Raw genomic sequence first — 15,873 nt, 5'->3', positions numbered from 1 at the left:
AGTTGGCCCAAGTTATGTTCATTGCCACTCTGTGAAAACAAAAACAAAAAAACACTTTGCAAGTACGTCAGTCATGATGACCTTAGTGATGTCTGTGGGTCCCGATGTTAATAGTGCAGCAATAAGAGGGCCTTGAGTAGACACACTACACCTGTATTTCCCGGAGATGGTTACATTTCTTTCTGGAAGTCTGGTCTGTGGCCCTCCTCTGACTTGTGCTTTTCATTCCTCTGCTTGATTCTGAAACTTCTTTAGGTAACGATGAGGATGACATACTCCTGAGGGTGTCTACCAGATGTTTTAGAGTGTCCCAAGTCCTCAGAGATGGCACAATAGAGAACAGAATACTCATCCAGCCCTCCTTGTCAGGCTTGACTCCAAGCCTGCCTGTTGGGTTGGCTTTGGTCCTCTGTATTGTTGTGTTTATGCCTGTGCATAAAGGTCCAGGCATACCACAGATGTTTTATTCAACATATTATTGTTTTCTACTGTTGCTTGTAGCTATTCTAATGTTTTGTGATGTACTCACCTTCATTCAGTTTTTCTTTGAAGCCCCAAGAGTTGATATGATTTCTCTTGTTCTTCCCACTTAATTTATTCAATGCATTGAGGGTTTCTATAGTCCTTCACTAAAGCATTCTGAATCCAGTCATTGTTGGTTGGTTAACTCTCTCATTAGCAACTTCTGTATGACCTACTGCAAAGTCTCATTACTAGTTTCCCAGGGTCAACTCTTGGTTTTTTGTTTTTTGTTTTTTTTTTTTTTCAGTCTTCTCTTAGTTGACATTACTATAATGAAATACTCAAGGCATTGACCTTATAAAGCTGAGGTTTATTTTATCTCAAATGTCTGGAAATCCAAGATCAGAGGCTCATGTCTGGTAATGTTCTTGCTGGTGGGGTCCTAAGCTAACACCAGGTACTGCATGGAAAGAGCCTGTGTGTGTGAACTTCTGTGTGCCTTGTTTTTCTCCCTCTTCCTAAAATGTAACCAGAATAATAGCTCTGTTCGCTTAGATTTTTCAAACACCTACTTTATTTGGTGTTCTTAAATGTTTCTACCTTCTATTCAACCCACTGTCCAGAGGTAGGAGAGGAAGAAGGTTATTAGGAAAAAGGGGTTGTGGACCTTTTTAGACATAGTTCCTTGGGGCAAGTTCACTCTTCTTTGTCCGGATTCCAGCAGTCCAGTCAAATAGCCTACACCAAACAGCAGCACTCATCAACAGCAGCAATGGGATTCAGCAGAAACAGCAAGACTGTCAAATAGGAACAAGTCAGCAAAGCCACAAGACTCAGCAGGAGTGCTATGAGAAGTTCTCTGCTCTGGAGTGCTTCTCTCTGAGTGAAGTATAGAAAAATGAAGACCAGCGAAGTGATGTGCACCTTACAAAAGCAATGTCTCCCTGTCCGCAGGCTTCTATTTATCCTTCTCAGAGTCCGCATGAGGCTGTTTGAAAACCACGTCCCTTGTACTAGACAGCTTCCAGCAAAGTGTGCCCTCTAATGTGTTTGTTTTCAACTGAGGATGGATCAAAGACATTTCCACATTCTACATTTTACATTTGGTACCAAAACGAGAAACACATAAAAGAACCCAAAACTTTCACTATAGTGTTCTACCTTAATGACTTTACCTTCCAATCATTTTCCTGAAGACCTCAGCCTCTAAGTACTCTAGTCAGATTAACTTTGTACTCTCTTAATACCTCACATGGACAGTAAATATCAATAGTCAGAGCCAAAGGACCATTCAGACCGTACCCAAACTGTAGAATCATCTCTTGTCCCAGTACAGATGCCAGAGTCTAGTAAAAAAATTAGACCATGTGATTTTTCTGAGTACTTCCCAGAGTGTCTAAACTAAAACTGTGGCAGTTAACTTTTCTCAGTGTGCATGTGTGTATGTGCATGTAGATGTGGGTGTGTGTGAAGGCCAGAGATTGATGTTGAGTGTCTTCTGCAGTCATTCCTAGCATTTATTTGTTGAGACAGGATCTCTCACTATGTCTGGAACTCACCCATTTGACTTGGAGGGCTGATCAGTGAGCTCCAAGAAATGCCTGTCTCCATCTCTACAGCACCAGATGTGTGCTGCTGGGCCTGGCTTTTCCATGGTGCTGGAGATCCACCCTCAGTTCCTCACACACTGGTCCTCCCATGGCAAGTACTTTACCCCCTGGGTCTTCTCTTCCACCCTGTTACTCCTATTAGTCACTTTCCTTGTTGCTATGACTACATACCAGACAAGAAGCCACTGAAGGGGGCAAGGGTTTGTTATGCCTCCCAGGTGGAGAGTATAGTCACCATAGGATGGCATGGCAGCGGGAGCATGAGGTAGCTGATCACATTGGTTCAGCATGTGAGAAAGCTCATAGAAAGTGAGGCCATGCTATATCAAACCTGAAAGACTCTGGGACCCATGTCCTCTGTTGAGGCTCTACCTCCCAAAGCTTCCTCAGCTGTCCAAAGCAGCTCCATAGCCAGGTCCAAGTGTCCAAGCAAGGAAGTCCGTGGAAGACACTTGGTATTCAAACTTGAACGAACTCCAAATTCTTATCATGACTGACAGAGACCCTTAAAATTTGTCCAGTTTCCCTTTGTGCCTTTCTCACTGTGTTACAGTCAACTGGCCTTTTTTTCTCAAGTACCCCAAAGCCATTTCCATTTCAGGGCCCTAGCGGAAGTCACTTGTCCTGCCTGAGATCTTGGCATCGATGGCTCAGCCTTTAGATTCGGTTCTATATAAAATAGCGCACTGTTTGCAAGCATCCCAAATGTCCTCAAAGCTTAGCCTGTTCCACGTAGTAATATTCTCCGTATGGATATGTTCATCCTGCGTCTTTTTTGTTGTAACATAACCCCCAGTAGAACCGCTGCTTTGCTTTGTTCTCCATGCCTAGGGTAGTGCTTGAATCTTAGTAGTTGCTCATCCTGGTTTGCAATTCAGTACCACATATAGAGGTTTTTCTTTGTTACTCAAACATTCTGGAAGAATAACTTCATATACCTAAATGCCTACATATTGGTAACATCAAGATGATGAGGTAGGCAGTCCTATAGGATTTTCCAGTTGAAGAGGTGGCTCATTGGATAAAAATACTTGCTCGGTAGGCATGAGGATATGAGTTTAAATCCTTGGACTCACATGTTGAGTATGGCTGTGAGTGCCTGTAACTTCAGTATTGGAGAATTGTACTAGTAAGAGTTCTCGAGAGGAACAGGACTAATAGAATAAAAATATTCTATCAATCCATAATACACACACACAGCATTTATTAGAGTGGCTTATAGGCAATGGTCCAGCTAGTTTTAACAATGGCTGTCTAGCAAGAGAAGGTCAAAGAATCCAGTAGTTACTCAGTCTAGAGGCTGATTGTCTCAGCTGGTTTTCAGTATATTCCAGAATCCTGAAGAAGTAGGCTCTAATGCTGGTAAAGGAATGGACTTAGCAGTGAGTGCAAGAGCAAACAGGCAAAGAGTAAAAGCTTTCTTTCACTCTCTCTTTTTTTAATTATTTATTCACTTTAAATCCTGAACACACCCTCTCCCTCCTCTCCTCCCAGTTCCACCCTCCTACCCTCTTCCCTCTTTTTCCCCTATCCTTCTCTTAAGAAAAGGGGAGCCCCTTAACCAACCCACCCCAGCACTTTGGGTCACATCAGGACTAAACACATACTCCTCCACTGAGGCCAGGCAAGATAGCCTAGTTAGATGCAAGTGATCTAAAAGCAGGCAACGTGGTCCATGTCAGTGACAGCCCCTGCTCCACTTGCTAGGGCACCAACATGAAGACCAAGGTGCCTGTCAGTTTCCTGTGTGTCAGGGTCCTAGGTAACAAGGAGGGCCCAAGGTAAAAGCTTCCTTTTCTCATGTCCTTTTTATGAACTGTAGTAGGTGTGGTCCAGATGGATCTTCCCACCTCAAAAGATGTAGATTAACAGTGGGTTTTCTTCAAATGATTGAATAATAAAAAAAAATATTTCTCACAGGTGCACCCAGCTGCGTGGGTTTTATTTCATTCCATATGTAGTTGGGTTGACAACCAAGAATAGGCATCACAGAATAGAGAGAGCAGATCTTGAGAGCTTGTTGGCCTGCCAGTGTAGCCCAAAAGGTGGACTTCTAGATCGGCAAGAGACCTAGCCCAAGGCATCAAGGTGAAAAAGTGGTCAAAGAAGCCACCAGTATCCTGTTCTTGCCTGTCTGCATTTGTGTACACTCAAGTGAAAGCACCATTCCTCACAATTTTTCAGCACTTCTCACTGTGTTTTTGTGTGCGTGCATATGTGTGTGCACATTAATTATTTTTTCCATCATTGCTACCAATTACAAGAGGGGAAGGATTTATTGTCATTGGAAGGTACAACTCACTATGGAGGGGGTATTCTGCTGAAGATTCCTCTCATCCTGGTGGATCCAGAAGCAGAGAAAAATGAATGTTGGTGTCCAGCTAGCTCATGTTCTCCTTTTTCCTGTTTTATTCCAATTAAATTCCTAGCACATGAGATGCTGCCACCCACATTTGGCATCATTCGTTCCCCTTCAGCTAGTTATTCCTCTCTGAAATGTCTTCACAGCCATCCCAAAGCTGTGCCTCATTCTCCTAGGGGACTCTTATTTCAGTGAAGTTGAAGGTGAGGTTTCATCTAGGTCTGCCTGTCCATATATCTGTCTGTCTGTTATCTCTTTTAGTGATTTCACGGTTTTAGAACAGTTTTAGATTTATAACAGGTGCAGAAGGGTTTCTGCTGACTCCTGGCCCGCATATGCACAGCCTCCCTTTTTAGCGACACCCCACACTGCAGTGATAGATTTACTACAATCGGTGAACTTGGATGGGCATGGCACTGTCACTCGGAGTCTATGTTTTGTATTAGGGTTTGCTTTTCATGTTGTATTTTTATGTGTCTTGAAAAATAAATAACGGCATGTAGTTAGCATTCTAGTATCATGTCGAATAGTTTACACTGCCTTCAAAAGACCGTGCCTGTGTGGCTCTCCCTCTCTCCTCTATATGGTTTGAAACCTTTGCATTTTTGGTTGTCTCCATAGGTCTGTCTTTCCCAGAATGTCACAGAGTTGAAATCCTAGATTGACTCGTGGCACTTAGTACTGTGGACTCAAGGTTCCTACGGTTTTGTTTTGTTTTTTTCTTTTTTTCTGGCTTAATTGCTAAGTTCTTTTTAGTGCTGAATATTATTCCTTTGTTGAGTATAACACAGTCCACCCATTCATCTACTGAAGGACCTCTGGTTTGGTCCCATTTTTTATCCACGGTGGCTAAAATTTCAGTAACATTTTGTTTCTATGTGGGTATGAGCATCAGCTGTCCTAGCATCATTTGCTGGAGACAGTCTTTGCTCCATTATATAAATTTCCTATTCTCCCTTGTCAGGGAGATTTAATTTATGTGGATCTATTTTGCGACCCACCTTCTGTTTCATTGATCTGTGTGTTTGCTCAACACTCTCACACTGTCTCAGTCGTGTAGCTTTAAAATATAATCCTTGTGTAAAGTCATGCCATTCCTTAAAATCACTTCTTCCTCAGTAGTGCGTTAGTTAGCTTTTCTGGGCTCTTTATAGCTCAGTTTGAACCTCAGAATTAATTGTTTTGCGCTAAGCATAGTGATATCTTGACAGTGTTTAATCTGACTCTCCATGGACATGGACAGCTTTCCATATGCTTGGTTCTTTAACTCCTCTATGATATTGGTTTTCTTCATATAGATCTTTTACTTATTATACTTTGCTCACTGGCAATTCTGGATCTTATACATGCTAGACAAGTATTTAACATTGGAAAAAAACCCAGTCCTAGATTGTATACATATTTTGGTATACTAATATAAATCATATCATTTTTTCCTAATTTCATTGGTATTAAATAGAAAGTGATTTTTAATTTTAGTCTTATATAAGCCTTTTGCAATGGCTTATTGCTTCTTAGGTATGGAGTGTTTTTTTTGTTGTTTTGTTTGCTTGTTTGTTTTTGTGTGTGAATTTTTTGTTTTGTTTTGTTTTCTCATTGAAGGTCCTGTCAGATGTGAACAAAGAGTTTTATTTCTTTTTCTCTAAATCTTTGTAGCTTTCATGTCCTTTTGTTATATCATTCATAGCTAGAGCTTGTCTGGGTGTTGCAAAAAGTGGTGAGAGGAAAGGAACCCAATGTTGTTACTTTTCTTTCTGACCCTTAAGCATCAGCTGTGAGGTTTGGGAGTTGCTTTAGGAGTTTCTTTATGGGAAATTCTTTCTGGTTTCCTGGCTATTTTTATCATTAATGTCTGCTAGATTCTGTCACATTGTTCTCTGCACCTGTTGGTTTGATCATACATTTCTTTAGCCTTTTGATCAGATGGATTGCATCAATTGATTTTCACATGTGGAACATGTCTTCCATCCCACTGAGTCACAATGAGTAATTCTTTTAGCATGCTGTAGGATTCAATTTGCTAAGCTATTTTTTGGAGAAATTTTATCCCTGTGCTAATGAGAAGCTGCACTTTAGTTTTCTTGTATTGTTTTCTGGGTTTGGCATTAGGGAAAGGCTGACCTCATAGAATGAGTGCCCATACTTTCACATTTTTACAGAGGCTGCCTAAACTTTCTCCAATTATTTTCAGATGGGATATAGTATGAATATTGTTTGGATAATTGCTTTTAATTTTTGGAAGGTTATTAATTATCTATTCAGTTAATAGAGATGGAACTATTTATATTGTTTATTTGTATGTGAAATTTAGCATATTGTGCTTTGCAAGAAAGTGGTGTGTTTAACCTAGATTATGAAATTTAGGGCTAGAAATAGTTGTGGTATTCATTTATTATTTTTTAATGCCCAGTATCTGTAGTAATGTCAACTCATTAATATCTGATATTACTAATTTGTATCTTATAATGTTTCCTCAGTTTACTAGAGTCTTATTATTTTATTAGTGTTTTGGCTGAACCAGTTTTTGGCTTCATAGATTCTATTGGCTTCCTTTTTATTTTCTAAGCATAATTTAACATTTCCTTTTTATATATCCATTTCAGTTGTATTTTTACATAAGAACATTTTCATACAAGAATCTATTGTACTTTGAAATTTTTACCCTGTTTTCTATTTTTATTTCATTAATTTCTCTTAATTTTCTTTAATTTGTTTTCTTGTGTTCATGCTTTTTCCAGTTTTTGGAAGTGAAAGCTCAGATTATTGATTTCAGAGTTTTCTTCTTTTTAAAAAAAATTGTATTTTAAAAATTTGTATTTTCGCCAAAAAGTTCACAGGGCATTCAGCATTTTCTGGTGGCTTGTTTTGGTGCGGACAGGAAATGCTTCCCCGAAGCCTGGTGTGCTGAAGACTGGCCCCAGTGCTGCTAGTGATTGGCTTATGATGATGAGCATATCCATGGCTTAGTGCGTCGATAAGTTCATATCCCAGCAGGCGGTTGGGAGGTAGGACCTGTTTGGGGAGTATGGGTCACAGGTGGGCGGGAGGTTGGGTGATGTCACTGGAGGACATCTTGCCCTAGCCCCTTTCTGTTTCTGTCTGTTTCATGGCCATGATGGAGTGAGCAGCTTCCTCCCTACGCTTGTTTGCCAGCATGTTTATGCCTTGCCTTAGGCCTCAAAATGATGGCACCAGCTAGCCACGGTCTCATAGTTTATCTTTCTCCTCTTAGTTGACCCACTGAGGTATTTTGTCACAATGACAGAAAAAGTCTGTAGAATTTTATTTTTATGTAATTCATAACCTTCTGTAACTTTTCTTGAGTGTTTTTTTTTTTTTTTTTTCTGTGATTTGTATTGTGTGGAAGTATGTTTTTCAGTGTTCGGGAATTTTTCTAGCTATCTTTCTATTAATGATTTTATTGTCGCTCCTACTAATTCCATTGTGGTCTGAGGGCAGATCTGACATAGTTATAGTTATCTTGTGTGTAGCAATGTGTATAAGATGGTCTAGAATGTGGTTTCCCCAGTGAGGCAGCTAAAGTGGAGGAAGTTCACATTAATTGTACAAATCCTAGCGTCAAGAAGGAGCTGAAACTGGAACCAGTGAGCCTGTTGGTTTACTTGTACAGCTTTTATAGCTGAAGTAGAGTGACATCTGTGTCATTTCTTCCAGTGCTTCCTTAGACAGGTAACAGTGCCACATCAACCCTTCCCCTGCAGCAACAAATTGAACTGTCTGAGGGCCATCCTAGGAAAGCCACAGGCATATTTAGATGACTGTTCTAGTTGAAATAGTAACTGCCATATCTGTGCTACTTTCTGTTTGCTTTTGTTCTTTCTTTCCTTCCCTTTCTGCCATTTATGGTTGTGAATATTTTGTATGATACTTTTTTCTTTCTTCGTATCACTGATACTTCTTCTCTTTTTGTCCTGGAACTTGTCAGGCATGTTTACAGCTACTCCAGTTCTGTCCTTAAAAAGGCCTTGACTGCTTAACAATTGTTTAGGTACACTAAAATGACAAAGTACTTCTGATTTCTCTCCTTATCATTTATATCCTATCATTTGTCATAGTACATATAGACATACGTGACAAACTGTTGTCTCTGAGAACAAGTGTGAAAGACGGTAGCTTTCAAGGTTTGCCTCTTCTTTCTGTAATGTCTTCTTTGCTTCTCGGGACTGAGTTTGTTTTTCTTCTGAGAAACTTAACAGTTTTGAAATGTGAGTCTAAACAATGACTTTGGGTTTCATTTGTCTGGCAAAAGTCTTTATTTCCCCTGTACATTTGAAAGTTGTTCTCATGGTAGTAGAACTCCCTAGGTAGCTGATCTTCCATTGTCAATGCTAATTATTTAACATGCCACATTTCTTTCTTGCACAGTGTCTAAGGAGAAGTTAGATTTTGGTTTTTATCTTCGATTCCAAATAGGTGACTTCTTTTCCCTTCTGGCTTCATTTAAAAAATTTCAGCCTTGATTTCCTGAAATTTGATTGTCCTATGCCATGGTGGAGGTTTAGCCCAGTGGTGGAGTACATTCTAGCATGCACTGGGGTCAGTTTTAGCATCCTCAAAATAAAACAAATAAAAACAACGAATAGAAGATAAGTAAATATGGGATAGTGTTTTATAATTGGTACTTAAGTTTGTTTGGTGTTTTCTGAGTTTGTGTGGATTGATGTGTGATAGTAACTTATGGAAATTTTTACTCATCATTTCTTCTAATTTTCTCCTGTTCTTTTCATTACTTTCCTTCTGGTATTTCTATTGTACATATATTATACCTTTTGTAGTTGTGTTGTAGTTCTTCCATAGTCTGCTTTCTCTCTCTTTTCTTTGATTTTCAGTTTGGGAAGTTTCTATTAACATATCAGCTTTGAGATCTTCCCTCTGTCATGTCCTGTTTGCTAATGAGCCCATCAGAAACACTCAGCACTTCTGGTCGGGTTTGATCTTGAGTGTTTCTCTTTGATGATTGGAATCCCCACCCTTTGCTCAAGTTCTCCATCTGCTCTTGTATGTTGTCTACTTTTCCCTTTAGATCTTTAGTATATTAATCACAGTTTTTAAAAATTAATGGTCTGATAATTCTAACATTCTTGTCATATCTGACTGGTTCTGATGTTTGTTCATTCTTTCATGCTCTGCTTTTTGACTCTTAGAATATTTCATATTCTTCGTGATGGTTAAGAGGATATCCCAGGTGACGGAACTGCATTAAATAGGATTTTAGTAAGGTAGTGAGGTATGTGTGTGGTGGGGGTAGTCTTTTAGGAATTTTGTGTTTCTCAGTTGTGAATTTCTCAAGTTGTTCTCAGGATTTTCCCTTCTTAGTTGGGACAGTATTCATTGTAGAATCTGAATCCATTTTCTTTTTCGAGAAGATGATGCTAAAGTTGTTTATTTAGATATTCACACATAAAAGATCTGAGGTGCCAGGACTGGGTGCTTTGATCCCCCGTGAAGCTGCTGACCTGCTTTCTGTTCCTGCAGCTCTATCTTCTTCAGTGTCAGAAGAGTAGTTGTGCATTCTTTGGATGGTCACACGTATTTTGCCTTCTTATTCTGAGAGTTTTATGATCTGGCCTCAGATATTTATGCCTGTGACTAATTTTGATTGACTAGGCTAACTAATTCTGTTCTTTAAAGATGACTCATCATGTAAATCAAAAGCCCTGTATCACTTCACACCCAATTGATATCACTGTGATAAGAAAGAAAAACAGAAACCAGCAAGTGTTGGTAAGCCTGTGGAGAAACTAGAAAGCCCGATAGATGATAGAAGTATAAACTGGCGTGGCCACATGAAAAACTGTGTGGCAGGTTCTCAAATGTTAAAACACAATCATTGTACAAGACCGGAATCCCACTTCTGAGTATATACCAAAAACATTAAAATCAGGTTCCCAAAGAACTACCTGTACACCAATTGTCATGCCACTGTCATTCACAATAGCAAAAAGATGGAAGTGATCCAAGGGCCTGTCAACTAATGAATGGTTGAATAGACTGTGATATAGTTGTGCACACACAATAGAGTATTATTCAACTTTTAAAAGGAGAGACTGACATGTAAGATAACTGATCCGAGAGGACATTCTCTGCCATAAACCAGTGGAAGCAGATTATAGTTTTCAGGTCTTGGTATGGTTGATTTACTTATGATCTCCTCTTATCTGCCTAATACATGTGATCGAAACCCCCTCCCTAGTTGGCTGATTCTGAGTATGCTTATTCTTTCAAGCTGTACTTCTAGAATTTTCTTCTTCATGGCTAACATGATGTTTCTCGTAAATGGTGCTACATTAAACAGGTCTTCAGTAAAGTGGCGAGGTGTGAGGAGGGGAAATTGTCTGTGTCTTAGGATTCAGCCTTGGTCTTTGGGGGATTTTGTACTCCCAAACTATGAATTTCACAGATGATTCTCGGCGTTTTTCTCCATTCTTTGTTTGGACACTATGTAGTGTAGGAACGCAATTTTTTCTTAACTACAAAGGAGCTGAAATCAGTGTTTTCTTGTTCCTTGTTCTGCTTTCATTTGGACTGATGTTTCCACGGAGGTCTTTGGTTTTTATCTGTATTCTCTGGTTGACTCCTGAGTGGTCTGACTGCTGATGAAGAGCCGTCCACACTCATTCTCATGTCTCCCCCATCTACTATGTTCCTTTCCCACCAGCAGAAGTCTGATTACAATGAACATTGTTTTTATTTTACTTTGCTTCAGTTTTTGCATTCTTTAGCTCTGAGACTTTTGTTTTCATCAAGTTTGAAAATGTTTTGGGCACATTGACTTTTTCTGTTAAAGTTGTTGAAATTATTTGCTCTTTCTGTGACTCATGTTATGTTGAGCTGTTTAATGTTAGTGTATAGATCATTGACGTGCTCTCATTCCTTTAAGGTCTTTTTAAATGTTTTCTTTATTTTGGAGAGTTTCTTTTTTCATATGGTTTTATTCACTCATTGTTTTCTTCTATAGTGTCTAATTTTTATTTAATCTCATTTAGTGGCCTTTTAATTTAAGATTCTAAATATCAGACTTTCAAAAGCTTCTGAGTATGTGTATAAGATTAAAATTTATGTATGTAAAAGAAAGTCCTGTACATATCTTATGTGGATGTAGATTTCTGTCCTGTTATTTTTTTCAATGATTACTAGAGTATGTGGTATTTGATGCATGCCTAGTTCTGTTACATTTGTTTTAATACTGTTAGATTATGCCCTACTGGATGATTGATTTACTTAAATAAATGGGTTCTTTAGAGACTTACTTTAGGCTTTGCTGGGTGTATCCCTAACAACCCTTACTCTGGCACTAGTTTTTCTGTTACAAATGTGACAGTTGTCCTAAGGATTGCCCAGTACCTCATCCAAGAAGCATTTCCTGTCCTGAGACTGCTCATGCCTGTTGTAAGTGAACTCTGGGGTTTGCTCAGGGTGCTGCTTTCCAATGCTTCTTTTTCACCCCTTAGAGATTTTCACTCACACATACATAGGTCATTACTTAGCTAATGGCTATCTCCTGCCCCCAGTCCCAATCTAGTACATTTTAGGTACCTTGCTGCCTTGGCTTTCCACCCTCTAATCTCTGTCATTTCTATCCACTTCACTTCCCCACTCTGAATTTGACTGCCTTTCCAGGCACTGAGTTCCGGCAATTGTAAACCAGCCTATGTTATTTCTTTTCTTTCTGGGATCTATTTCCCAGTGTCAGAAACCTTTGGTTCCTATTTTTGCTTTGTTACACTTTACTGTTAAAAGCATTTAATTGTTAGAAGTAGACAGTAAGTCTTGTTGTCACTTCATGCTGTCAGAGAGCTGAAGCCTTCCATTTGTCCTCTTGTGTTTCCTTTGTGTTTACAGGTAGTCTGAGTATTTTCTGACACCTATGGGTCCTGATGGAGGTAGCCTTGTAGTTGAAGTCATTGTTTATCTTGGTATCTGGTAGGAGCTGTATTGTCTAAAGTTCAGCTCTTGTCTTTGTAATAAGTTAGACTTTCTGGCTATAGCACTAATTTTAAAATATATAGAAGTCTGGCTTCTGATTTGTCTGTTGGAGATTGTGGTTTTAGAAGTATTCATCAGCGAATGGAACAGCCACCACCTTTTTTCTTTCTGAAGTCATGGTCCACAGGCTTGAATTCCAAGAGCCCAGCATGCTTGCTTGGTTAATTGTCAGGGCAAAATTAAAACTTCAACTAGACAGAAAAAAGTGAACTTGGAATAAAATATGTTTACGTTCAAATAATTGAAGAGGATTCTGGTTTCTGCTGAAGATATAGTTATGAGTTTGAAAAAGGACAGCTCAGTCCACAGATAGAAAGCGTGGCAGTAGAAAAGCATGTAAGACCACGTGTCAGTAGGGGTCCAATGCCAAGCTTGCTGTGGGATAGCCTGGAGTAGTATTGATAACATCCTGGTACGGAGGATTTATTTATGGTACGTATATCTGTGCACCTGTACAAGAATCCTGTTCTGAATGATTCATTTTATACATACACATGAATATTTATGTGGACATGCTATTCACAAGGTTTACCTAATATAAGGTAAGCGTTAACTCCTTGGTGATTCTTGTTTCTTGGAAGATATAGTTACTGTTTACTTTGTGCTTCAGTTAAACAGTGGATAGTGTATACTGACTAATGAACATTTTTTTTCTTTTCTCCTGCAGATGATCTCAATGCCACCCACCAGCACTGTGTTTTGGCTGGCTCACAGCCTCGATTTAGTTCCACCCACCGCGTGGCCGAGGTAAGCAAGAATATAACTGTGCTGATTAACACTCAACTGAAGGTGACAGAGGTAGATGAAGGAACACTGTATCGCAGGGCTTTGAAGAGTATTTGATCAGAAAATCGTTTTCATCTAATTCGACTTTAGTCTTCATGTACTTCCTTTTTTAGCTCTGGGTTGTAGCGGTTATAGTTTTAAAGTTTATTCATAGTATAGGATATGCTAATTTTGTGTTTTGGAGCTGTTTCTTTAAAAAGTTACTTATACATGCTATGTATACATTTTTAAAATATATACATATTTTCTAAATGTATACACATGCTATGTGTACATTTTTTAAATATACACAAAACACACAAAAATTTGTGTTTATGTATACATTCCCTTCCTTGTTGTGTTTGTGTGTGTCTGTGTGTGTGTGTGTGTGTGTGTGTGTGTGTGTGTGTGTGAGTCTGTGTGTGTCTTTGTCTGTATCTCTGTGTATGTCTTGTAGAAGTCATTTCCTTCCTTCCACCATGTAGGTCCCAGATATGAGACTCAGGTCCTGGGGTTTGGCAGCAGGTGTCTTGCCTACTGAACCATCTTAACAGCAAGGGGTTTTATTTCATAAAGAAGGTAAATGCCATTGGCATACGCTGCTAACTGAAGACTTCCACGGGCAACCGTGTCTGCCATTGTCTGTATATGTCATGTGGGTTCAAATGGCTGAATTCAACATTTCCCTTAAGTTTTGGCTAGACAGCTAGACAGATCAATGTAAATTTATGAGACGCTTACAGCAATATCAGAGCACTTCTGAACTCCCCAGTCCCGTTCACAGCTTAGTTTTGCTGGGCAATAGTTGCCTGTCAGCTGATCATGCGATATCAGTGGAAATTATAAGATAAGGAACATGTCTAGCAGTCACTGTAGGGTTTTAGAGAATGGGGGAGTAATGACAGCATCATAGACTGGCTTCCTATCCATGTCTTAATTAATGAGCAAATTGGCTAATTACAGGTTGCTAGAGAGTAAGTCCAAGGCTTTTCACATCAGGCAACCACTGAGCAACAGCCCTAGTCCCCAGCTTGTTGGCTATGCTTTGCGTTATAGCTTGACACCTCAGAGGATACCAGGAAACCAGTGTGGGGCTATGGAACAGAAGGTACCGAGGTGGTACAGTTGCCCAAGTGCAAAGTCCTGCAGTCCTGAGGCTGTACAAGGCTGCTGGGTCAGGCAGCACCATATCTTTTTCTGGATTGTGTGTCAAGACACTGTGCGTCAGAAAGTATGTACATATTTTCAAAGTGCCAGCAAAGCCCATCAGTCACTATGTCCTCCTTTTCTACAATCTTTTCTTTGTTGTTCATCATTCTCTTGAATGTTCCAGTGTCTGTCCTTGGCCCTTGTATTGCAAGCATGGTGGCAAGAGCTGCACCAATAGCCATTCTGTCCAACGCTTTCATTCAACTTTCTTTTGGCGGAGGGGGAGAAAATGTTAAACATGAAACATACAAATCCTTATCCCAGGCTGTTGGAATGTCTCTTGGAGAAGTAATAAACGCCTCTGCTCACTATAGGTAGGAAGCAGATTGTCTTGTGCAGATGGTAAGCTACTGTTCCTAGGAGTTAATGGAGAGCATATTGTGTGTGGAGAACCTGGCTGTGTGTGAGCAGAACTGTCCTGCTGGCTCTTTTCCTTTATTTGCATTTGGTTTCATTTCCAGAATGTTTTTGAGATTTGGTTGTTTTATTTTTTTAACTTAAATTTTATATATAATTATTTTTTTAAATAGTTAATTACTCAGTCAACTCAAAATTTAAACAGTGTGTAAGGTTATATACTCTTTTTTCTTTAGCCTGATTAGTTCTGCCTTCCCAGAGGCCACCAAATGTTATCAAGTTTGTTTTATCATTTCAGTGATAATAACTATCAGTCAGAGACACAGACACACTTGTGTTAGCCTGCCCTGCTCTCTATTCTGTATGTTTTGTTTTTGTTCTGAACCTTACTGATAATTACCTACCAGCAAGTGATTCTTATCTTGGTGTGGGCATTGGATTTTTAGATATGACAGCTAAAGCATAAATAACCCAAGGGAAAAAATAGAAAACATGGACTTCATCACAAAATTAAAAATTCTTGTTACTTCAAAGTGAACTGTCAACACAGTAAAGATAGAATGGAAGAAAATATTATCAACCCATGTATCTAATGAGTATAATTAGGATATAAAAAGAATGTTTGAAAGTCAGTAACTCAAAAGAGAAATGATTCTGTTTAAAATGGTGACTGAGCTAAATAGGCATGTGCCAGCGAAGGTATAGAAATAGCCAAGAACACATGAAAATTGTGTACCATAGCTGGGAGTGTAGCTCGGTGGTAAAAACCGTGGATTTCTTCCCCAGCACCGAAAGCAAAACAAACAGTCAAGCAAACAAAAATGTTTCTCATCACTAGTCATCAGAGAATTGCCAATAAAAACTAGAGTCAAATGACGGTAATAAATGTTGGCAAGACTGGGCAGAATAGAAGTGCCTCTGTTCTGCAGGAAGGAATGCACTGTGTTCTGCAGTGACTTTGGTGTAGCATGGCACTTCAGAAGGCTAAATGTGGGCACTCTATAGCACAGCAATCCTACACGGGTATATAGCCAAGAGAAATGAAAACTTGTATAGAATGCCCAGAATAGCCCCAAGCTGGACACAGCCCAAATGCTCATC

The 15,873-nt window shown here is 39.3% G+C and overlaps 1 protein-coding gene across 2 annotated transcripts in view; it reads left to right on the top strand.

Moving 5' to 3' along the window:
• The window catches only part of Fto (FTO alpha-ketoglutarate dependent dioxygenase), a 359,978-nt gene that overhangs the window by 141,270 nt on the left and 202,835 nt on the right, over nt 1–15,873 (top strand). For both annotated transcript variants that reach the window (XM_021631121.2, XM_060392230.1), the window contains exon 5: nt 13,109–13,188. In XM_021631121.2, coding sequence (XP_021486796.1) covers nt 13,109–13,188 — 80 coding nt within the window. The remainder of the gene's footprint in view (nt 1–13,108; nt 13,189–15,873) is intronic.

The sequence above is a fragment of the Meriones unguiculatus genome, chromosome 10 (genome assembly GCF_030254825.1).
Source record: "Meriones unguiculatus strain TT.TT164.6M chromosome 10, Bangor_MerUng_6.1, whole genome shotgun sequence".
Taxonomy (NCBI): Eukaryota; Metazoa; Chordata; class Mammalia; order Rodentia; family Muridae; genus Meriones; species Meriones unguiculatus.
This window is presented reverse-complemented; position numbering and strand designations above follow the sequence as displayed.